Source organism: Anopheles cruzii, chromosome 2 (genome assembly GCF_943734635.1).
Source record: "Anopheles cruzii chromosome 2, idAnoCruzAS_RS32_06, whole genome shotgun sequence".
Lineage (NCBI taxonomy): Eukaryota > Metazoa > Arthropoda > Insecta > Diptera > Culicidae > Anopheles > Anopheles cruzii.
This window is the reverse complement of record NC_069144.1, coordinates 2,294,357-2,319,051: the sequence shown is the minus strand read 5'-3', so window position 1 is coordinate 2,319,051 and position 24,695 is coordinate 2,294,357. Positions and strand designations below refer to the sequence as shown.

The 24,695-nt window shown below is 53.4% G+C and overlaps 1 protein-coding gene across 1 annotated transcript in view; it reads left to right on the top strand.

Annotated features, from left to right (window-relative positions):
- The window catches only part of LOC128269387 (paired box protein Pax-7-like), a 57,945-nt gene that overhangs the window by 8,914 nt on the left and 24,336 nt on the right, over positions 1 to 24,695 (top strand). The window contains 4 exon segments of the mRNA XM_053006838.1: positions 826 to 1,056; positions 8,694 to 8,834; positions 19,023 to 19,576; positions 19,768 to 20,607. Of these exon segments, the coding sequence (XP_052862798.1) occupies positions 826 to 1,056; positions 8,694 to 8,834; positions 19,023 to 19,576; positions 19,768 to 20,607 (1,766 nt within the window).

The window sequence follows — 24,695 nt, the reverse complement described above, 5'->3', positions numbered from 1 at the left end:
GGAAGAGAGAGTGCATATAAAATGCAGCCGCAGCCTGTCAGAATGGGGCGCTTGGCGCGTCACAACAACATAGTTACCGCACCGGCACCGGCAGCTTCTGTGCGCGCGGCCACAACGCGAAGTTGTTCGTTTCGACACGTCGTCCCCAGCACCAGGCACGCCAGGATATACGATTCTATTGTTTTCAGGTCGCCCGTCCCCACTTTGGGATGCCTTCGACGCACGCAACGCTTCCGCAGTAGGCGGCGCCCGGCGGTGACACTTTGAAAGGTGTTCGATTTCGTGCCGACGCTCATGTCACCGGCGGCTTCCGAATGCTAAAATCGATGTTCGAGTTGGACTTTACTTTGAACGGAACAAAAACGGTATTTTATGTGCTACGCCTGTGCAGCTGTGCAGATTGTTTTTTGCCTTACCGAACCATCCTTGCCAAGCGGTAGGGGGTTTTGGGACGGTTACCCGTGGGTTGGTTTTAAACATCGATCCTGGAAGCGAACCGATCGATCGATCGACGATTGATGGGCGCTATCAAATACAGTTTATGCAATATGCGAACAATGGCCGCTCGGGGGTTAATATCAATCGGTTCGAAGAAATTTTATTCTCCGGTTGAATTCTATTCATCTCTTTTCGACTGAAAAGGATTAAAATTGTAACAAAATATGATGGAGTCGTGTGTGTGGCCAAGGGGCGGACACAATTAACACATCCATCTGGCCACCGTTGGCCATTTTAATGAGCCGAATTGTGGTAATTATTTTAAGTGGCGTTTTACAATCGTGTTCAACAATGACTACAATATCTCTTTCTGTCTCTCTGTTTCAGTCGGCCTGTCCCCCAACCTGCCGTCGCCCGGTGCGGTGCAACCGACGGCGAATCTGTTCGGGGCCGCGGCAGCTGCCGCCGCAGCTGGGGCGGCCGGTTCGGCCAACGCACACGCCCTGGCCGGTCTGGTCTCGCAGCATCGGCTCCTGGAGCTGTCCCGCTTCGGTTTGCGCGGGTACGACCTCGCGCAACATATGCTCACCCAGCAGGGTGCCGTATCGAAGCTATTGGGTAAGTGTGTGTCCATCACCACCATCATCTTCCGGATCGGCCACGATCCGGGCGGCGGCGGCGGTTAACCAACAATTTAATCGTTTCGAACGTTACGCTCACGCTTCGCCGCTTTTGCGGAAGGCGGACAACAATTGACACGTCGTGGCCCGCCTCGTGAATGTCACGAAAGTTTGCTCCGCCAGGAAGTATCAATGTCCGGGTGGTGCGGTGCAGCAGGCAGACGCGTCTTGTGGGAGAAAGCCTTCAGTCAGCCCGGTTTTTTTTTCGGGAGGGCTACAATAATAACACTCCATTATCGTCATAAGTCATCCCGAGAGGGCATCGCAATGCAATGCCAAAGTGTATCCAAATTATAGTGTTTACCGTGAACGGCTCCGTTTCCCCCGGGGATCCCGGCAACTTTCTACGACTCTATCTCTTCTTACTTCTTCACTTCCCAGTCCCAGTGGTGGTGGTGGGGCCGCGCACGAGATCAAACGGGCGAGATCTTCGAGGCTGCTCTATTTGTTTCCTAACACTTTTTACGATCGCATTGTAAACACACGGAGCCCCGGCTACCGGGCCACAGTACAGTTGCGGTCGCTTTCAAAGGCGGGAAAATGGTTTCGGGAGCGCTCGGGCTCGACGGCTCAAAAAGGAACCGGGGGCCAGTGTGACCAAATAATGCCAAACCCATCATTATCCCAATGCGGGCCGCTAGACGGCAGCGGAACCCACAGAATGAGTGAGTGTGAAGCCCAATTTTATGGCTGAGTTTTCAAAGGCTTCATCTTTCATTCTGCCACCATTGGCCGTTCCGGAGGGTTTTTGTGAATTTTTATTACTCAACGACACAACTAGTCCGGAAAGGTTGGCCTTAACGGACGAGAGTGGCCGAATAGTGAAGTACTATTCCGACTACTAACCGGGGCCGGGGCGTGCCGGTTTGAGTTTCTAATTTATCACTCCCGCTGCCGTTCGTGAGCAGTGGCCATTTGGCGATATTTTCGGCAATGCTCGTCCACGGCCCCAAATAGGGAAGCCCCAGCATAATATTTGCATAATTTTGGCAACTCGACGTCGTTCTATGTTGTCGCGGAAGTGGTGGCCCCCTGAGGGAATGATTCGGGACTCCAAAACTCAGTGCAGTAAATTTTAAATGCAGTCAAGCGTAAAAAATGGTCCGGCAAAAAAGTATGATTAAAATGATTTTCTCCGTCAATAACGGAACCGCTAATTATGGACCATAAAGAAAGGTCTTCCCCGTGGGGGTCTTCCCTTCTTTGTGCTAATCCACGCCGGTCTTACCGATATCTAGCGTCATAAATCTAATCGTGGTCGCACGATCTTGGGCCAACTCCCGGGTTCACACCTGGGGACTCCTGGTGCAGTGCTGCATCCCGGTGCAGCGTTGGTAATAATATTCCCCACAATTAAACACTACAAACACTGCTCATTACACCCTGCACGGCACCATGACGCCTGGTCGGGCCGGTGCACCACTTTCCGGTGCGGAGAAAATTTATGCATAAATAAACATTTACATCCAACATTAATTTCCCGAAAATAAATACTCGCTCGCGCGTAGCCACACGCCCGGGGGCCTCAAGGTAATGCAGTGTTTGGCCAGCAGAAAAGCCACCGTGGGTTCCGTGAGGCCGACAGCAGCAAGCGTTCGTGAGACAATCGTTTTGTACCGTCGGTGTACCGAGCGCGTGGAACTCTGTCTGTCGAAATGTCTCTATTGCCCGGGGGTTGAACGAATGAAACAGCAAGCATTAGAACACTGGGTTGACATCGAAAAGAGCCGCTAACACTTCATGTTTTATGCATGAACGCGGCCGCGGAACTTACATCACGCGTTGGGTGCGCAATTTGCAACACACATTAGGTGTACAAATCGGAATCGGCCGGCCCGGTGGTGAGCTTTACCCTGGAGATCCGGAACAAATATTTGACAGCATAATCCGCCGCGCGTCTTATGTCGCGCCGGGTGTAAATGAGCTGCTCAAATATAAAATTTGTAATAATTTGTCAATAAATAGTGGCAACTGTTGGGCACACTACACTGGGGCACTTTTGCCCTCGAGTCTGAATGCACCTGAATGCCCGGATGGTGGGCAGAGCTCGGGCTCGGATTTTGCATAAACCAGACCATGGCCCTCGGTGTCGGCCGGTCGGCCTGGTGTTTCGAGAGATTATCTAAATTTTATGCAAACAGTGCCACCGTTCGGTGTGCAAAACCGGTGTTATCCAATTTCCTCCTCCTCCTCCGCGGACACTCCGACACCCGTTGTTAATTGTTTTTCCAAACGCCCTTTTGTTGGCGGGTTTTCCTCTGCCAAACCTACGGACCAAAGCGCGGACTAGCGGTTCCCGTGACGGATTTGATTATACCGGGAGCCCCGGCTTCCTTCCTTCCTGATCGTAATCGATTCGTAAGTTACTTCAATTGTTGGTTGACCGCCAACGGGTCGGGGTGCTGGAGGTTTGATTAAATGCTGACACCGAGCATGCCGTAGCCATGCCAACCAACTCACAACTCCATCGCTGTCCACATGGCCGAGATCACATTGGGACCTAACTACAACAACAAAACGTATGACTACTTTAATGAAAGTATTGTCCGTGATTAGCTACAACTTTCTGCCATCTTTTGGGTAGTTCCTCGATTCCATGTCGATAGAACATCTTATCTTTAGGAGCGATCCCCTCGGATATCCATTTTGAATACTTTCATAAGAAGTGAACTGCTTTGCTGCCAAATCATTGTTCATGTAACGGAACAAATACTATTCCGAAAGAGCAACATCTGGAGAATACAGCGGGTGGTTTAAAAGTCGCCATCCCACATTTTCGAGATACTTTTTGACCGGTTTTGTGATCTGGGGTCGAGCGTTGTCATTTTGAAAAATCAGCTTATCATGTCTTTTATCCCATTTTCTTTGTTTTATGGCCAAAGCTCGCTTAAAACGCATTAATTATTGTCGGTGGGATTGTCAATCAATAGTTTCATTAGGTTCTGAAAGCTCATACTGCACCACACCTTTCATATCTCACCATATGCACAGCATAACTTTTGCGCAGTGAATATTTCGCTTTGGTTGCGGTGGACACGGTTCACCAAGCTGTATCCAACCCTTTTTGGGTTTAGGATTTTTGTAATAACTCCCCTTTTCATCACCAGTTACGATTCGGTACAAGAATCCCTCTTTTCTGCCGTGCAAGCAGTAATCAAAAAGTACTCCGCGCAAAAACACTCTACAAAGGAACAAAACTGGACAAGTTCAAATACTTATAAAAGGTGTTGTTTACACTTAAACAAAAAAAACCTATACTGCGTTAGATGCGTAAGGACAGTAGCTATTCATTCAGTGTAAGGACATATTTCATAAAAAAAATTGTGACATTTAGTGAGTTACACCATCTTTTGTACAACGGCACGTATTAATTGCTTCACCTATACTTGCAACGATCGATAAAGTTGAAACAGGGATCCACAGAGAATCCTAAAGGCTTCACCCAACCCCGCCGAATGTTTGGACAGTGGCCTCCAATTGGCCGTCGATCGAACGCGCGATAAACGCGAACAAACACCAATCGCTAAATAGCTACCTTACCCCAAAACTGCGGCCCTGCAATTTCGGCGATCGCGCGCCTAGCAGCCAAATTATATCCATCGGTCTCGGGCCAGCAGAGCTGCCGGAAAATAACCATCATTTTCGGCCATCGCTAAAGCCAGCGGGCAGAGACTAATTTGCATCTCGCCCGCGATCGCACCCGCTAGATCCTATCGCTACGCCCGGCTCTCGATCGATGCGCCACGAAAAACCCACAGTGGGCTCGGCATCGATTGGCCCCGCTTTTGGCTGGCTGTAATGGGTAGATTTATTTTGTTTGTTTTACTCACCGACCGACCAACCGACCGGCGGCCAGATAATTGACCGTTTCGGAGCGGAATTATTCGCCAGAATCGATCGCGGTTTGTTTTGGTGATTAAACGCCTCTCAGCGCGAGTGGCGCGCGTCAACGAAGGCCTTCAATTAGCATCCGCTGCCAGCTGCCGCCTGATTCCGTATTTGATCCGGTATCTCCGATCAAGGCTCGGACCGATTCCGCCCGTCATAATTTGCTTCCATTCTGCCCCATTCTCTGTGAATAAATAAACCTGTTTATTTGGTCACTTTGTTACCCAAAAACTGTCACTTTTACGTCATTCATTAGCATCGAGTGAACGAGGGCCTTACTCGTTCTCGTTCGTCCCGGGGTATCGATTCCAGCAGCCCCGGAAACGGAGAGCAAACTCCCGGGGAAGGTTCCAATCCACAAATCAACAACTTTTGCGAGACGAGCTGGCGGGATCCTCGAATCCGAATTGATAAATTTGGGCATCGACTTGGACTTGGAGGGCATGTAATTGCAGGCTTCAATTGAAAAATTATAACACAATTAATTAGATAGCAATCGATACATTTTCGGCTTGTTTCGGCCGGTTCGGGAGCTCTCCTCCTTCGGGAGCCATCTGCGTGGCCCACATAGTACGCGTTGCGGACGATAAGACAGGGAGCTCCCGAAACTCCCTGGCAGACACAACAGACCGGGGTCGGGTTCGGGGCGGAGGCCAACGAATGTGAGAATAATGCCTGCAAGTACCGATTGTTAATGGTAATTTATTCACACCTTACGTACATTTAGCTTGTGACTCAGCACCACCACCACGGCCACTCTTCCCCCGAGGCTGCGGTTGCGGTTTTCTGCGGTTTCACTTGCCCTCTCTCCGTCTGTCTCTCTGTTTCGGACCCCCTTTGGGGGGCTTCATTTTTCGGATGCGCAGTTTGCAGTTTGCTCTCTGCGCGTCTGTTTTCGCGTTTTCGAGTCCCGGAGGTTTGGGTATGTAATTTGTACAAAATGCAGTGAGAATTTTAATTGAATAATGCATTGTCGTCGCCATCGGATCTGATCGGCCGGAACGGAAGCCTGCAACCGGCAACCGAAGGTTCCGTGGGTTCGATTTCGTGGACTGGCGTGGAAATGTGAATGAAAGCTGTCGCCAGCAGCAATAAACACTGAGACCCCGTCGGTGTGTGTCACCTGCGAACGGACCGACGACAGATGGCCAATTTGCTCCTGTTTTTCGAGGCCTATCATCGGTGGACCATCACCCTGGAGCAGGGAGGCTCGATCGGTGCTAATCCACGGCCTATCATTCGCTCAGCTAACAACAACCGTTGACATCTTCATTAACGACTCCGCCGAGAGCGGCCAAATGAGTGTCCACCAGTTGTTGGCCACTGGGCTGACAACCGCCACTTCCATCTGTCCGTCAAAGGGGTTCCGCTCCGGTCGGTCGGTGCGCACATTGTATGCAAATGGCCATGGCCGCACCGTGGTGGCCAAACATCCGTCGGCGGCACGGGCAGCATCATGCTGACGATTGATTTGACACCGTAAATCAAACCGGAACGCCCGGTGACATCCGATCTCCCGGGTCCCCCGGGGGTCTGACAGGTTCTAATAAATATTCATAGGCCACTTGCGGGCGTGCTTGTGTCCGATAACTGATATGTAATTCGGACATCGACATGACCGGTGGACCACCCGGGCAGGGTCCGTGGCCCAATCCATCAAACCACGGGAGTGGGAAAATTAGAGTTCCCGGATGCTAATGTGCGGTTTCGATCGTAGTTGATCGTGCCGAGGTTGAAGGTCCCACGACGCGATTAAATAGTTGTTCCCGGGTCCCCGAAAGTGCCCCGAAAATTAATGCCTTCGCGATCGCGACCTCGACACGCGATCGACATTCTCGGAAGCCTCAGAAGGCAACCCTCTGGTAGCTCCCTATTCCTAGGCTATTATTAGAAGGGGTTAGGAATATTTTATTCACTTTCGGGGGCTTCCCAATTCCACAGCGGGCGGGCGGACCGACCGGATGTGGTAAAATTGTCGATCAACAATCGTCGACATGGGATCGCATCGGTCGGGTCCGAATGCTAATTGTTGCTAAGCGCCCCCCAGGCGTCACGATATGTCCCGTGACGCACCGGCCGGCGGAATCTGGCCAGATTCCGTTACCTCCGGTTGAAGGGCGCAATAAATCGCCAAAAAGCAAAGGAGCCGCCGCCCGGAACCTCGGAAGATCGGCTTTGATGACGGAAGGCACCGCGGGCGCCCCATGGTACCGCACCACCCGGGGAGTTAACCACCGTACGGTGGCACGGGTTTGTGGCCGGTGGCCACCAGATGGTCGATTTGCGCTGGCTCGTTGCCCGGAAATGACACCTCGCGCGCTCTCGCGTAATCAGCGTAATTTCGTTCGATCACCTTCCGTGGCCCATAATCTGATGCCCTCTGGGGACGATTCGTCTCAGGGCGTAGTGAGGCGATGCCGGTGGTCCAGCCGAGGGCGGTCCGGCCACCGAGCGGGTTGACCATTTGTGCCGCCCCGGTGACGTTGCGAGATTGGTTGCTCTTAAAAATCGATCAATGCACCCTGCGGTTCCGTTCCGCTTCTGCCGCGGGACATTAAAATGCTATAAATCATCGTTCCGGCTTATGGCCAGGCAGGGCAGGCAGCGTCCCGTCCCGCGTCCCAGCATGGTCAATTAATTAGATTAAACAAGAGCGCGCGCACACATCGCACAAGAAAAGCGCGCATCCTCACGGGAAATCGCCGCGCAGCGCAGCTTATAAATATGCAAGCGCCAGACGAGAACCGGCTGGCCGACTAGACACGGGACACCGTGTCCCGGCGGACCATCAATCGAACCCCGATCGATCGATCCCGGAGACGAGAGGTTCGCACACACAAATCGTCCCGCCGGTTATCTAACGACCAAGATCGGTCTGCTGCGTTCTGCTGCCGTGGCGCTGTTGTGATCCAGGGACATCATCGCTGTCCACACACACACACATACCAATAAACGCGGGCAGAACGGTGTAGAATAAATACAGGAAGCCGGAAGGCATATATTTTCAGCCGACTCCGCTTTGCGGCCTGCATTCGGAGCCCGCTGCAGACCGATCCGAGTTCGCTGCTGCTGCAGTAGCTTCGCAGCCGGCCCTACAGAGGGCCGGTCGCTGATCGGCTGGTGCCGATAAACCGTTTGCGCTTTGCGCCGATGACCACCCGGAACTGGGGCGGAGAAAACCGGAGCCGGAGGCCGCCCGAGTTTGTGGGTACGCACGGATCAACGCAATTGGCCACCCGCAGATCGCTCGCTGCTGCTGCGGTGTGCTGAAATTATATGTCATCTGAAGCGATCGTAACCGCCCCCCGAAACGGATGTTCCTCCCGGTTCCTGCGATCGCCCGGTAATTAATTGTGGCCGAGGCCCGGGCGCGTAAAGCCGAGGAGGAGCACCGAAAAGGCCAAATGCTCGCCGGGAGCACTGGTTACGCAGCTCGGAATTAAGGATTGGTGGCGGTCATATATTTCATCCGGACGGTGCCGATTTCTCGATCCTCGAGGGCTTCCGGGCGGATCGGAATGTTGGAACACCACAACACAGCATCTAGATCACTCCAGCCGATCTTGAGAGGCGGGTCTGCTGAGAGCCAACAGGGCTCAAGAGCTCATCCTTCTGATCCTCGGCTACGAATAGTTATGTAAATCGCCACCATTCTAATCCCCTCCCCCCCTCCTCTCATATCCATAGGAACTCTACGGCCACCGGGACTGATCGGCGGATCGAAACCGAAAGTCGCCACGCCAGCCGTCGTGTCGAAGATCGAGCAGTACAAACGGGAAAACCCGACCATCTTTGCGTGGGAAATCAGAGAGCGTCTCATCTCGGAAGGTAAGTGTCATTCGGATCGCTGGGACCTCCACCGTTGACTGCGTCAGCGAAGGGCATTTAGTTGAGCAAATAATTTCCCCGAGTTTCGGATGCCCGAAACCGTCGGCCGACCGAAGTCGGAGGCGAGCTTCCGGATCGACGGTCCCAATCGGTCTCGGTCGATCTCTTTCAACCGAACCGTCGGCGTCGGCCATCAATCCTTCAATCAAACCGGGGGCCTTTGGTACGGATTGCGATAAACTGGGAAAAAGGATTAAGGGAGGATGATATGCAAATGCCCCGAGACTGGGGTCGGTCTGGGGCTGATGACGCTTAATGATCCCCGGGCCAGGCCGAACGGCGAGCGAAAACCGATTACTATCGTCAGTCAGAACAGGACGTTCCACACACACACATACACACACGCGAGGCCTATAAAAGCCCGCCCGCAGGGGTTGGCTGATCGATGCGGAATGATAAACGATTGATTTATTGAATGAGTACGGCTTTGATTTAACACATTTGTGTGCGCCGCGCCGTGGCCGCCGTGGTGTTTCTTCTCACCGACCGACCGACGAACCGGCGGCTGTGATTAATTCTGGCCTGGCCAGCGGCAGCTTCTTAACACCGGCGCACCGAGTTATGAAAGGCGCGCCCGGCATCGATGTTCAGGAGAGTAATTACGCGCCCGGCCAAAGATCGAAATCATTCGCCCCCTTTTGATGCGCTGGAAGGATGTGAGTAATTTGTCTTCGGAAAGAAACACCAAGCCAAAGCCTTTCTGTCACGGCGAACGATCATTCTGTTCCACATTCAATGAAAGCAGGTCAAAAGGGCTTGTGCACTTATTCAATGTTGATATTAATTTTTATAACCTCACATTTTATCGCTCTGTTTGTTTGAAGAAAGGATGGTCAATTGGCTGGCCAGGATTGGACCGCTCTCGACACTACACTTGACACCCGGAATGGCTCAAATTTATCAAGAGCTGTTCACCGGTGACGGTGACTTATGTTGGTGGGGACCATAAAAAAGGACCATTCGTTCCGTTCCGTGGGTCGTCGGCATGATGATGATGCATGGACGGAGTGCACATTTTATGAGCCCCTGACCAGCGCCTGATTACGGTGCATAATCATAAATTATGCCCACGAACGCACGTCCGACCGAAGTCCGGGGCAAAGTCCAGCTTGATTAGCAGCCAGCCAACCGAGGCCGAGCCCGAGAGTCGCGTCCACCGTAATCTTATCCTGCGCTGAAACCATGTTCAACATTGTGGCATCAGATTCGAGAGCGCGCCCGCCCGAGAGGGGGAGCGAGATGGCGCCGGCCGTTGTTGGGGTCCCATTAATTTATTATTTCCGTTCACCATTCATCTCCCTAATCCCGGCTCCGGGCCTCTGAGCTTGCAAGTGGCCCGAAAAAGAAGTCACTTCAGCCCAGGCAAAGGACCAACGCGCGTGAGGTGGCCCGCTGAATGATCTATTCATCGTCGCCCGGAGGGATGGCGCGATCATCGCGTTGGTTTAATGCTAAATAAACACCTCCTTAAGAAGCGCGCAATTGACCTGAGCTCCTCGAGCTGTCCGCTCGAGTGGCCCCGGGGCCCACTTGAGCTTGAATCCAGTGCATTTCTAGCGCTGCTTACGCACGCCCGAGCATCGTGTCCGGGGTGCAAAGTAGCAGGTCGCGCTGATCAATTCTGCTGCCCTCGAGTGCTCGCTGAGCCGAGCGGGAAGGTGAGCTCATTTCCGTTTGTCTGAACAAACACAAATCGGACCCGTTTGGTACCCAGAGGTGCTCTAAAAATAAAGTCCTACCGGTGCGCGACCCCAATGCTGCTGCTGCTGCGGTGGTCAATTTCGGAGAGCTCTCGCTCTCGAGAGTGAAGTGATGCCAAGCTCCAAAGTTTGATCGAACTTTCGAGGCGCTGGGATCCTTGCCGGCCCCACACCAGCGGCTCCGTCCGACGGATTTGGATTAAATTAATGCTAAATACCCCGCCGAGTCGATCGTCCGATCACCTCCATCACCTTCGGTCCACTGATCGATTATTGTTTGCCTACCGAAAGCCTCGGGCATCGAGCGACAATCTGGTGGCCATCGCTTTCTCTATTTTGGATACCATTTGGATGAAGAATGGCTGCAAGCTACGCACGACTCTTACGGCTTAGGACGACACTCCAATAGGGGGTTTCGTTTGGCTCAGCTTGCACGTAACGTGATGACGCGACCAAAAAAAGTTGAGCTAAAAAGAAATCCATGAAAAAGAAATCCATGAGTTTCAGTACTTTACTTAAGATGTTCCCGATTGTTTGTTGTATACGATTGACGTTTTGCTGTATAATTTGCTGTCTTTTCAAAGGTAGCTTCATAATGCCTGTTTCATAGAAGTCTTTATCCTTATTGGCTTTAGCAATCTATTATCACAACGTTCTCTTGAGCTCAATTTCTTATCATTTAGGAAGTTTACTAATACCCGCAAAAGGTGATAATCGCTTGAAAAATGTCTGGACTAAACGATGGATCCATTAAAACATCCCAATCAAGCTCCTGAGCGAATCACTACAGATGTGTATGGCATTCCGTGGTCTTTATGGAACACAACACATCTTCTGTTGGCCAAATCCGCCCGTTTTTGGTCAATCGTTAGCTTCATACGGTCCAATTGTTAACAGTAGAGCTCTGAATTTAGTGTTTGGCCACACGAAAGCAACTCATAATACATTATTCCTTTCAAGTCCCACCATATTCCCAATAGAACCTTCTAGGCTGTTAGTCATTGTCTGGTCACCGTTTGAGCTGCTTCACCACGCTTAAACCACGATCATTTTCACACAATATTGTCGTATGTGACCCACTTTTCATCCTCAGCCACCATCCCTTTAAGAAATGGGTCGATTTCATTCCGTTTGGCCTTCACCGATGGAAATTCGATCCATCCCGGTTTTTTTTGTGTTCATTGGTGTGACACCCAAACTTTGAGCTTCTTTTTCAACCCATCTTTGTTCAGACGGCTTATGACAGTTTGATGGTCAATCTTTAACTCCTAAGCGATGCTACGGATACTAACATGCTGACCGACTTTGATTATTTCTGTGGTTTTATCGATATTTTCGACGACGGGTCTGCCTACGTATTTTTAACAGAAAATTTTCGCCTTTGCCAAAGAAACAGTAAAACTAAACTGTTTGCTAAACTGTATAATGTACCGAATTTTCTCTTTGGTGACTTTCATTGCTAATACCCTCGTAATACCCTCGTGCAACTCACAACTGAAGTGAACAAAGACAAACAACCAAAGAATATGTTTTTAGCATGAAAATAAGACAACGCTGCTAACAGCATTCGTGTAGGCAAATTACCCACGAATCTGCTTGAATCTCTTCAAGCTACACTCAACAACGACTTCCCGTTGATCGGAACCGGATGCACGGGACGTGCTGATAGCACTCTCCCATCTCCCCGTCGCACTAAACGGTTGCTCACATGACGGTCACGTTTCTGCTACATTACCCCCTAAGCCCAGCGCCTTCCTCACATCTAACACACGGCCCCTTCGCAGGCAGGTTCCGGTGTTGGCGGCAGTTCGGTGTCTAAACAGGTCATTTATTATAATGAGGTTTAATTCTCACATTTGTCACAATTTTACACCGCACCGGCATCGCAACATACGCGCTCGTGTGTGTGTGTGTGTGTGTGTGTGTGTGCCAATGTCCAAGATGCCCTTTGGCGCCGCTACTGCAGCTGCACACACCTGCCCATGGCTGGGAACAATCTTCATCGCAATCCCACGGATCACACCGCCACGGAGAACTCAGTGAGAACCGGCGACCGGCGATCGAGATACCATTTTTTAATGTCTCGTAATCGCCCCATCGCCACGGCCAGAGACTGGTACGCGGCCCGGAGCAGCTTGAGCCAGACCCGAACAGAAACCCGAAAAGCCGGGCCGGGTTTTCCCAGGCCACTGCGTCATATTTCTTGGTGGAAAATTGGCCCCGGCCAGTGGCCCCGGAAGCCACCGTCGGATCGATTGCCGATCACCGCGGGATTGAAGTGTTCCTTCCGGGCACTGGTAGCTCCGGCCGCTGGATTTATGGGCATCCGAGCCGTATCCTCGGTGATTTATGTCGTGGCGGTGCGTACGTGACGCATGAGGCACCTAATTCCGGACTTTCGTCCCCCAGGCGAAAGATTGGGGGATGAGTTATTACACGACAGATTACGCGGTGTGCGGATGATTGACGAACCGTACCGTGTGGCTGCGTGCTTTTTGATTTTCACCGCCGAGCGGCGGCGGTGATTATTCAGTTGTCAGAGTCCATCAGAGTAAGCATTGCCTCAAGATTGACGGGAAGCGCTTTCGTATTCCGATATGAAGAAGTGAAAGATTTTGGCCAAATTCTCCACCGTAAAGTGGCCCGAAAAGTGCGCGTCCCGGGCAGGCAATCAGAGTGGCCACCATCTCGGAGTCAACCGGTCCGAGTCTGGTTGTAGCCTGCTGAGCGAGGTGAAAAATTAATTACACATCCGCCACATCGCCGTTCGGCGGTGCCATTTAAAGTGGCCATTCTTGTCGAATTGGCCGCATCGCGCATTACAGTAATCGATATCAATCATTGTCATAACATCGACAGCCAGCTAGCCAGGGTTTGAAAAGCCGCCGCCGATCATTACTCACCTCAACGAGTCCGTGTCGGAGGTGTCGGAGGCGCATCACTGATCACACCTGACCCCACCCTGATCGGTGGGGACCCCCCACCCATGCCAGAGGTCGCACCCAGCGTGAAAAATGGAGTAATTGAAATGCTTCCACAAAGCTACACTGGCCGCTGAGAGCATAATCACGGCCCGCGGATCTCGGACCCGCCTGATCTAATGCCGTCGGTGTGGCCACACCGGGGTGTCATAATTGAAACCCGTGGCCACTCGGAAGTGTGCCTTCCGACAAAGGGCTCCCGCAGCGGCCACAGCCGGGAGGGCCACATTTAATTTTATTATCTGACGGAGCGAGCTAGATCCGACGGAGCCCAGTACTCCGTCGTCGATCCGTCATCATGGAGGGCGCACGTGGAGGAGCCCAATTTGCCCGAAGATTGGCGGCACATCAAAATCCCTCCTGGAGACTCCAAATTAACGTAACACGCAGCAACACCGGGCCCGTGGCCAAATTAATAACCGACCGCGGATTGCCGGTCGTAATTGCGCGCGATTTAATCGATATCTCGCTGAGCAATCAGAATCCGGAACGGGTCGGTCCGGTGGCCGGTGGTCGCACGAGGCAACGGTTATGGTGATTCTAGTCGGTGCCGCGGTGCAAAAGCGGTCCCATCAAGGCTCTAATATGGACAACTTTCTGTCGCGAGTGCGCGCGCTCGGCGAGTCTGAAAGCCTACGCTCCGACGGCCCGGGCTACGGAGCGTGATTGCGCCTGTGGCCGGGTGTCCGTGGGTGAGATTTGATTTAAATTTAAAATTTTACTCGACATTAATGAGCGCCAGTTACAGGCAATATCAATTAAGCGCAAAACCCCGCAAATGGCCCCGCAAGCGTAGGCTGACTTGAGGTGCAATTGAGACATTTCAAGACACGGGGTCGCCCGGATTAGGCGCAGTCGGCGCTCAGATGGATATGTAAAACATAGCCCCGGAGATCGAGAAGCGAAGAAACGAAACGAGATCTATGAATTATGGGGACACAGAGGAAGGCGGTTTGGCGGTCCGGTTCGGGCCAATAAAACGCCAACATCATTAACGCATTTAAACTAGAAATTCCAAAACATCAATCAGCTCCGCCATTATCGCCACTGAGGGAGCTGAGAGCGGGCCCCCAATCAGCAGCGCGCGCGCCTCGCGGAGTTTCGGCCACAGGGACCTCGGGGACCCCGCGGACCCCTGGGGACCATTAAATCCCAAAGTACCACTATCAATCGACGCACGACGTGAAAGGCGACGAACCGAACCGGAGCCGAGGGATGGGCCGCGATTAAAATGGCCGGCTCTCACGAGCCGCGGCGGCGGCTCCCAGGTGACAATATTCATAATGAGAGAGTCCCAATGATTGGATAGGCCTCTAATTAGCGATTTGCCACATCCTTCCCTGCCGTTCGCCGTGTGGTGTGTTTGCGGAGGTTTTTGGTTCGGATCGGAATTCGAAAACCTGGGAAAACTCATTAACCAACCTCTTTCGCTCAATCGCTCTTTCTCTGGTCGTGGCCGCGGATCGATTTAATCGATCGTCGCAGGGATCGTTGACTAGCGTCCGTGTCCGTGTCGGGTCCGTGCTGCAAATGCAAAAACGCCCCGTCGTCCGGCCCAGATCTAGCCGGCCCACTAAAAAACCCACAGCTCCCACAGCTAGAACGGCGCAGCCCCGTCTGCCTATAAAGATCTTATCGGTTTACGGTCGCCGGTCTGGCCGGCCGGCCGGCTGTCTAATGGAGAGTCTGGACGACGGGCCCGGGCCGGGAGATTTATTGCTTCACGATCTCACAGGACACAACCGGAACGTCCCCGTCCGCGATCGCCATGCAATTGCGAGCGATCGGAGCACTATCTTGTGTGAACAGAATTTTCTCCTGGAGAAATCGTGCACCAAAGTGCACCGGAGACTGCTTCCTAGCAGCCGGACGATATGGTAATGAATTCGGGGGGAGGCCAAACCTAGAAATGCGGCCACGACGTCGGCCTCGGATCGTCTCTAGAATCATCGGCCGATAATGGAGTTTAGTGGTCGTAAAACGACTAGTGTCAAAACTGGTATCGGCCGCCGGATGACCGACGCGTGGACGATCGAATGACAATATTTTCTAGTTCGTCCCCCCGGAGGGAGGGTCGTAAAATTTTGAGTATCTATTCCAAAGTCCGGGGTCACATTCCTAAGCCCGGCGGGGGGGTTGCTTTGAAAATGAGCGGTCGGATTCGGATTTGGTCCCGTTTCGCTGCGCATTGCGGCACACATTGCGGTCCCCGGAAACTGAATTAACGACACCGGTGCCGAAACAATGGCACACGGATCGGGCACACTGGCTAATTTTTAAATTTTATTTCACATTTCGATTAACGAAAAAAGCTGTCGCGAAAGTCGAAGATCGAGGATCGGTGTCGGTGCGCTGGTGGTTGCTTTGGTTGTTCGCGGTCTTGTGAATCGATTAACAGCACACAACACACGGGCCCACGGGACGGAAAAGAAACCCGCAACCCTCAAGGCCAACAATAAAGCGAAGAGAGGCGATCGAGAACCGATCGTAAAAGTCTCCACTTTTACGACCACTCGCACTATAAAATGTTTAATAAAGCACTGAATTGATTACGATCCACGAGAGCGTGATCCACCGAAGGCTCTGCGATCCTTGGGCCGCTACTCTTTGGTCCGAGGCCGATAGTAGATAAATTGATTAACTCGGTGTGTGTGTGCCGTCGGCCAACAGTTTTTGCATTCCACAAGCTGCCCGAGATAAGTGTGGTAAATAAATTAATTATCAAATGACTTTATTACATCGCTCCGAAGCTAACATACTCCTGGATCAAATGTGCATTAATCTGCTCCAAGACGCTGGCAAGCACTGGCCGATGGCGCGAGCAGTAATTTGCTTGCCCACATTAGTGGCACACTTCTTCAGATTGACGCTGGAGCTCCCCAGCTAAGTCACCCCGCGGTTTGTCCCTGTTCATCCCGCGTAATTATCCACTTCCTGCGCCGCACTTCAATAGCGCGCAACGATCGGGCATAATCGGGAAAAAGGCCAACACAGAAGCCGCGGCTGGCTTTCGGAAAGGCATTCGAAACATGCAAAAGCCGCGTCCGGGCCCCGAGGCACGATCGTCGGCATGTCCAGCTGTCAGCCAGAGGGAGCCGCTCGGCTTCGTATTATATTTGAGGATCGACGCTTTTGATCGCTCACGCACCCGGACCAGTGGTCGATTATTCCGAATGGATTAATTACACATTTTCCTAGCTCCTAAACGGTTTCTGAGGCCGCGGAGTCGTGCTCACTGAAATGTTTGGGCTCTCTCCCTCGGTCTCGATGGCCGGGACGGGAACTTAATCAATAACACACAACAATAACAATATTTTGATGATAATACTTTCAACTTGCGGTGCGATAAACTATTATTACGCGATCGGCGATCACGGCGAAGGATCACGGCGGCCCACAGAAGTTCGGATGATTGATGGTTAAACGTCACACCCCGTTTCTTTCCTGCCCGGGTTCCTGTCGGTTTCGGTCCGAAATATTCACCGAATACCAACGGTCCGCCCGAGGCCCGTTTCGAAGGCGTCAATTGCTCATCCAACTTTCAACCTCCGAGGGCTCCCGACCGAGGCTACTATGCTAGGCTTCGGATCGGTAACACCCATTACTCGAGAAGGGGGCCGATCGATAAGGGCCAACGGTGACTCAGCAGCATCCAGGGTGTTGGAATCCTGGGATACGGTGTGTACATGTTACGGATCACTGCTAAACGCTCTCCGGGGGAAGATCGTATCGTAGCATTCCGGACAATCGCAAATCACCCTTGCCAACCGTGTTGGAAACTGATCCCTGACCGTCCGGCCCAGCCCAGCGGATAAATAGTTGTTTTGGGCATCGGCGAGGCCCCACTCATAAATCGGATATTAATTGGATGATGATGGAGTGCTGATAACAGTGATTCGGCCTCTCGCCAAGATCTGCCGCTTGCGCTTCCGGGCACGGTCGGTAATTATGGGAACCTAGGTCATCTAGGTTCTGCACGGAGCACGCACCATAAATCTCACCCGCCGGAACCGGAGCTGTTAATGCGAATTCCCGCACCAGGAATTCAGCCCAAAGGGTGCTCCGGATTGCGCCAACAACTCAGACGGACACACTTCCACACGATCTCCAGCTCTCCGTAGCTCGACACTAACGCAACTGTTCAAACGCAGAACGCAAACACAAGACACGGAGTCTCGCCGTGCCAACTGGACCAAATCCAGGTCTTCCGCCCAAGGTCCCCCCGAAACAAGTGGCTAAGTTTTTTGCTGCTAAGACTGCAACTTCGTCCAAACAAACCTCACGAAAAAAGAGACGATCACCCGAAGCATTCGGAGGCTGGCGGAGAGCTCAAGGTCCAGGAAGTTTGTGGCCACGGAAAGCGAAACAAAAGAATGTGTTAAAAGTGTCATATTATAATCACGTGCCCACTGATTCGGATAATACTTAGAAAAGTGTCTCCACATACTCTTGGGCTGGGCAGCGGCCTGGAACGGCCTCCCTTTTGGCCTTTTTCTGGGCTCCAACTCAATTCTTGCTTGTTTTGTTTGCCCTCTCTTTCTCGTCCACCGTTTCGTGAGACGGTTTCGGATCTGTTGTTTTTGGGGCACGCCACAAGATGAGTCAGTCCGAGAGCCCGGGTCCGTGGAGGAAGTTCCGCGAATTGGGCGCTCCCGTCCAGCTGCTGACCTTTTGTGGCCCGCTGACCGTTCGTCTAATTGGTCTCCGCGCGAGATCGCGATCCTAATTTGATGTGTAGCACCGCGTGTTTACACACACACACACAGATCGGGAACTTCTGGACCATCTCTCTGTCTTTCTTTCTCGCTCGCTCAGTTCGTCTTCTGCTTTGTGAACTCGTTCGGAACACATTTCCGTTGCACGCGCTCCGTCTTGGGCGAAGGGCATTTAATTTGATCCCGGTCCAGCTCTCGGCCAGGTCTCGACCAGAGCATTGGCAGGGCTTCCAGCGGTGCAGTAGCCGCGTCGGATCATCGCTCTCGGTGACTCTCGGGCGTCCGGAAAGAAACGGGAGAATCGAGTTTAAATCTTCCGTCCGTCGCTCGGCGAGAGGTTGTGATACGCGACTGTCATTGACTTCAGATGAAGTCCTTAAAGACCTCCCAAAAAACCGTCGGGGGGGAACGCTCCGACGCACCGGAATAAATCCCCAAAAAGTGACCGACGGCCGAGCGATTAGCCGTGAAATTGATCTTCAACATCTCCCGGGCGGGCACACGAGAGCCCAGCGGGACACCCAGCATTCTTGGGCCCCGGATTCCTGGTAATTCGGGGAGAAAATTGAAATCTCAACAACGTCCGCCAAGTGGCCACCTCCGGCGGATTGTGACAAGCGGTTTTGACTACCGTCGGAAAGGATTATCTGGGTCCGACGGCCCCAACTGTCCGAATGAAGACGTCAGCCAGCCAGCGCTCTAACCCGTTCCACTTCTCCCGGGGGGTTCCAGGTGTCTGCACCAATGCGACCGCACCGTCGGTATCGTCCATCAACCGGATTCTGCGTAACCGGGCTGCGGAACGAGCGGCGGCCGAGTTTGCGCGAGCCGCCGGCTACGGACTCTACCCGCCACCCCCCTACGGTGGCTTCCCGTGGCCCACCCCAACCCACCTGTGGTCCCCGGGCCAAGGCCTACAGAGCATGGGCGGACAGAACGCAGGCGGAAGCACCACACCCGGCACGATCGGATCTCCCGGATCGGGATCGCACGAAACGCTTGGATCCCCGGATGGCAATCGATTGATAGGTGAGTAACCCGCTTGTCTGTGGACACCCCGTCACCGTACTAACCCGCCCACCCCCCCCTCTCGGCGTCCAGATATTGAGGGCGAAGACTCCAACAGTTTGGACGGAGATCAACCAAAGTTTAGACGTAACCGCACCACGTTCAGCCCGGAGCAGCTGGAGGAACTGGAGAAGGAGTTCGACAAGTCGCACTACCCCTGCGTCAGCACCCGGGAGCGCCTTGCGTCCCGCACTTCCCTCAGCGAAGCCCGCGTCCAGGTACGGTACCTCGTGCGATGCACCCCGGAAAAGTTTCCCTCGAACGTCTAGAACCCCGAGAATCGGGGCTGGACTTGACTCCAGTTCCCGAACTCCATTGCGCGGGGGTCAACGACACGTCGAGGGGGACCGCTTTTCGGCGCCTAGGCCATAAGTGTTTGAGCTAATATACTTATAACTTGAACTACTAGGTTTGGTTTTCCAACAGACGGGCGAAATGGCGACGTCACCAGAGAATGAATCTTTTAAAAAGGTCCAGCTCGCCGAGCACCCGAGCGGCGGCGGCGGCTGCGGCAAGTTCCGCTTTCACCCCTGGCTCCCCGCCGCCGCCGCAGCAGCCGCAGCAGCAGCAGCCGCCGCCAGCAGGATCGCAGCCGCCAACGGGGGCTGCGGCGGGTTCCCAGCAGCCGCAGCCGCGGGTCCGTTCGCCCGGTTCGCCCGGAGCGCCGGGAGCCCACCCCGGTCTCCATCTCCAGCCCAGTCCGCACCATGCAGCGGTGCATCACCTGCACCACCACCACTCCGTGCTGCACCACCACCATCCGCACCATGCGCTGCACCCGGTGCTGGCTCACCAGCCGCCGCCAATGCCGCCCGGAGCTTTGCCACCGCACCACCACCACCACCATCAGCACCAGCACCCGCACTCGCATCACCCGGGGGTGCACCTGCACCCTCCCAACCCGTCCACCTCGCCGGCGGCGGCAGCACAGGCGGCGGCCGCCCTGGGAGCCCAGGCGGCGGCGGCAGTGGCGGCGGCCCAAGCGGCATCATTAGTCACAGCATCAACTCCATTATTAATGGGCGGTGAGCACAGCGCCTTCCGATCGCTCGTGCCCACCTCCGCGGCCGCCCTCTTCGCCGGCCTGTCCCGCTCCTACGCTGCCGCCGCCACCACGACGACGACGACGACGGCGACGACGGGGTCCTCCAATCCGGATTCGCTGCCCGGAAGTCCGGCCGGACCCGGAACCAGTGACGATTCGGACGAGGAGATCAATGTCCACGACGATGAAGACTCCAATGATTCGGCGGCGGCCGCCAACCACCATCACCACCACCACCGGCAACGGAACGGTGGCCGCAGCCGCCGTCGACGCCGTCACTCCAGTAGCGGCGGCGGCCGCGACGGCAGTCTCGGCCCACCGTCCCCTTCCGGGTCCGGGTCCGGGCCGCTCCAGCTCACCAAACACGAACGGACCACCACCACCCAGTAGTGAAGCCCCTCAACGAAGGCCACGACGCCATTTCGCGCGCCCAGTGATGGTGGGGGTGTCGATTACGCGCCCTCGTGTGTGTGTGTGCGGGCAATGGAAAGAAAAATGGCGTAACACGGTGGTTGGTTTGGTGGGGTGTCCATCACGCAATCGTACCCAGGACCACCACGACACATAACGTTGGCCCTGTGGCTGTCTCGCTCACACACCCTCGGTGCGGTGTGTAAATTAATCAATGTCCGGCGCACGCATGGTCCAAGATGGCAGGCAGTACTACAACGAGAGACCGTAATCAATTTGAAGACGGACGAGTGTCGCGAGTGAACCGGAGTTTTCCCCCCGAAGCTAGCTTCCCGGATAGTGAAAGGGTAGATAAAGCACGGTTGGGACCGTCGGGCGAATTGGGCTAATCCTGTTAGCTCCGATTAGGAGTCCCGTCGCCAGGATATTAATGTGATTAAAAGTGTGCGACTCCGGGACACGGGCTTAGCGTAGCCGGCTAATTTGTAAATACCAAAACAGACACATTAAAAGGTAGCATAAATCAATTCAATCCGTTTCCGTTTAGTGTGCTTAGTCGAGTTTAGTACATTCCAAACAAAGTAACCTTAGCAGTGGCACCGATGAGCGCGCGGTGCATTCTTCGCATTCTCGTACAAGTTCTTTAAATTCGTTGAGTAGAGAGAGGCCCTAGAGAGCCGGCTGTGGCCGGTGTTTAAGAGGACACGTGCTAATTTATAAATCCAACGTAGGTAGTTGAAGTCCGAACCGAATCTAGAAAATGTATGTCCGATGAAAGAATGGCAATTTATTTTGAACTGAAATATATTAAAACAAACTATTCAAAAACCAACCCCAACGGTCGGCAGGTTATTTCTCTTATCCGAGAACTTTCCCCCTGGCAGGACACTGCTGGTTTGCTGGCTATCGTAAGTATTGGAAAGTTCGATCGATAAAATTTCTCCCAATAACTGACTGACTCACTCTCGGCCTTCGCACGCCGACCTTCTCTAACGGGGCGTAATTTCGGGCTCCATTTTTGGGGCCGCCAGGAACCCCGGGAGCATTACGTTTAATCTCCGCGGGGCCGCTGAGAATGATTTGCATAACATTCGCCGTCGCCGCGGCCGTCGTTAGCTTAAGTGCAGCCGTGCCAGGATCGCAGGCGCAGGACCCATAACGCCCCTCCATTTTGTAGCGCAAAATTCCAACGCTAATGACCGTGTTGCCCGCAGCTCCTTACAGCTGGGGGGGGGGATTGGGTGCAGGCAAGAATCAGTTACAATCACCGCGCGCGTCACTAAATCCGATCGCCCGGCCCGAAATTAGCTCGGGCCACTCGGCGCTGCGCGTCGGGATTTTATGTCCGTGCTTAAGTGCTCGTTATTTCGCTCAATTTATGACATCAATTAGACCGTGTCCGAAACGAGGTGACAAACGCCATTCGGTTTCCGAGTTTCGAGTGGAAAAGGCGGCGGCGACGGGCTCAGGCGGTAGCATTCGGGGGGCCACAGGAAGCGCTAAGTAGCGGTGCTTAAGGTGTGAAAAGGTGATCAAAACAGAATCGCTTTGATCTTGAACGCCCGGCCTCGAGAAACGGAAGGCCTCTCGTGTGTGTGTGTGTGTGGCAGAGGGCAGCAGGAACATTTACGATTCGCCAATTGCCCCGCGGCCAGGACCCCGAAACGGGGAAAAGACCTCAAGAGCCATGGCAGCCAAGAAATTATTTCTGACCCGAAACAAAACCCCGATCGCCCCGGTAATCGCTACGCAAAGCTTTAAATATTGGCCCATTAATTAGTGGATGAGTTCGTCCGCGGCCCGGCTGTCGTTATCGTGTCTGGCACCTTATAACAGTGTCCGCCGGACGCACTGTCCCAACGTGAACCAAGTGCTGCTGAGTACCAGGACGATAATGATTTTTATATTAATTGGATTATCGAGCGCGCTTCGGCGAGTCGGCTTCGTCGAATGATGCGTAACAAATTTGCAAATTTATTGCCACCGCCATTAGGGTCAGTGCCGCTGCCAAAAAATGATGTTCCAGAAGGCGATTTATGAGGGCACCAGGTGCACTGCCTAAAACATGCACAATTCCGTATCGCCACCGACTCCGTTCCGTTCGAAGGCCCCACTCTAAATCGTGCTTTGCTCACCATATTCTAATCCTGTTTTGATCGGAGTGAACTCCGATGCTAGAGGAGGCAGCATTCGAGGCCGGCCCCCGAGGCCTAGAGACCGATGTGTAGATTATGCTAATTTTGCAGCCGGAGCCTTATGTTTGGCCAGCGAGGCAACCGTCGTCGGTAGATCTAAGCCGATAACGCGGTGAAGTGCGGGCTGCTCGTGCCCTGCTCTAGTCGGCCCGGGCCACTACTTAGCGAGCAGCTGGGTCATAACATAAAATAATAAACGTTAATTTGCCGGTGGTGGTCGTCGTTGTACCTGTCCACAATCCGAAAAAGCAAGCATTATCGGAGTGGAAAAATCAATTTCGATGCAGTGCGGCTTCTGAGCGGTCGGCGAGTGATTAATAAAATATCTCACCGACAGGTGTGCCACCGGCGGCCACGGGCCACGTCACTGGGCCCACTGGTCACACATAAACATCATTATAATAATGCCCGTGCCCAGTCCTCTGTGGTCGTTGCCACTAAAAACCGGCGACGGCCGCACCAACCCACCAACCCACAGCTAGCGCGCGATCTTCAATCTCCAAATCGTGCCTCAAGCTTAGTCATGCTCGGCAATCCATTCGGGGCCATTCTGCCTTCCACTGTGTGTGCGTCTGATAACAAAATATGCCATAAATACGTTCCGGAGCAGCTTCTTCGCCCAACAACAACAACGCTGAATATCGCTCCAGAAAGGAATAAAATAACCATAAATTTGCCCCCAAAATCTGACAGCTTCAGGCCACGGTTGCGGCGTCGAAACTGGCTCGGCCGCGGCTTGTTGGGTGCTGCTTGTTGACCACTCCGGCCGACTCCCGGGAGTTGAGTATTTTTCAAAACTTCACTTTCGATTGTTCGCAACGAGAGGGCGCGCCCCAGGATGGCCCCAGGATGGCCCCGGGATGGTGGCCAAGGCGTGAACAAAACCATAATGCTTTCGCGAGATCATGTAAAGAATGAAAAATTAATGTGCCCATCCACACACACACACACGAGTCACGATCGCATCTTCCCGGTGACTTCCCCAAACCGGGGCACACAATAAAAGGCAGGAACTGCAAGATGCACGCAGGACGAAAGATAACCATAGCCTCGGTCTGGCCTGTCCGTTTGGCGGGCACAGATAATTTACGATGTATTTTTTCCACCTTCTCGTAATTAAATTAGGATTACGCTGCGGTCCTCGGGTCGCGAAAACGGTAACCCACTCTTTCGGACGCCAAACTTAAACCCAGACAGAGCCGCGCGCTCGAGCCTAATTTGGACGGAACATCCCGAGTCCCGAGACTTCTGTTAAGCCTACCGAAAACGGGCGCTCTCTCTGCGCTCGTCTTGCCGTCTTGAACAAACAGTTCCCGACGCGGATCGCGGGATCGCCCCGTCGTAAATGAAGTGATTTGGCCATTCGCCCGGTGTTCGACGAATAAAATTGACACCTGGCCTCGGGTGCCTCGGGGCCAAAGTGGTCGATTATCGGTTCTCGCGGCCACGGTTTCTTGGGCTGCCGATTCCGGCAAACGACTCACCACTCGAGGTTGAAACGGGCACCCGATTAGAGAGGTAGCGGTAATGTCCGGCCAAGGACCGGCCATTATTCAATCGATTCGCCCGATGGCCCCACTTGGCGGCCACTGGCCACGGCAGCCAAAGTTCGCCGGTTCGGTTGTGGTTGTGTGCTGCTGCAAATGTTCAATGGCTGTCGACAAAGGACTCAACAAGAGCATAAAT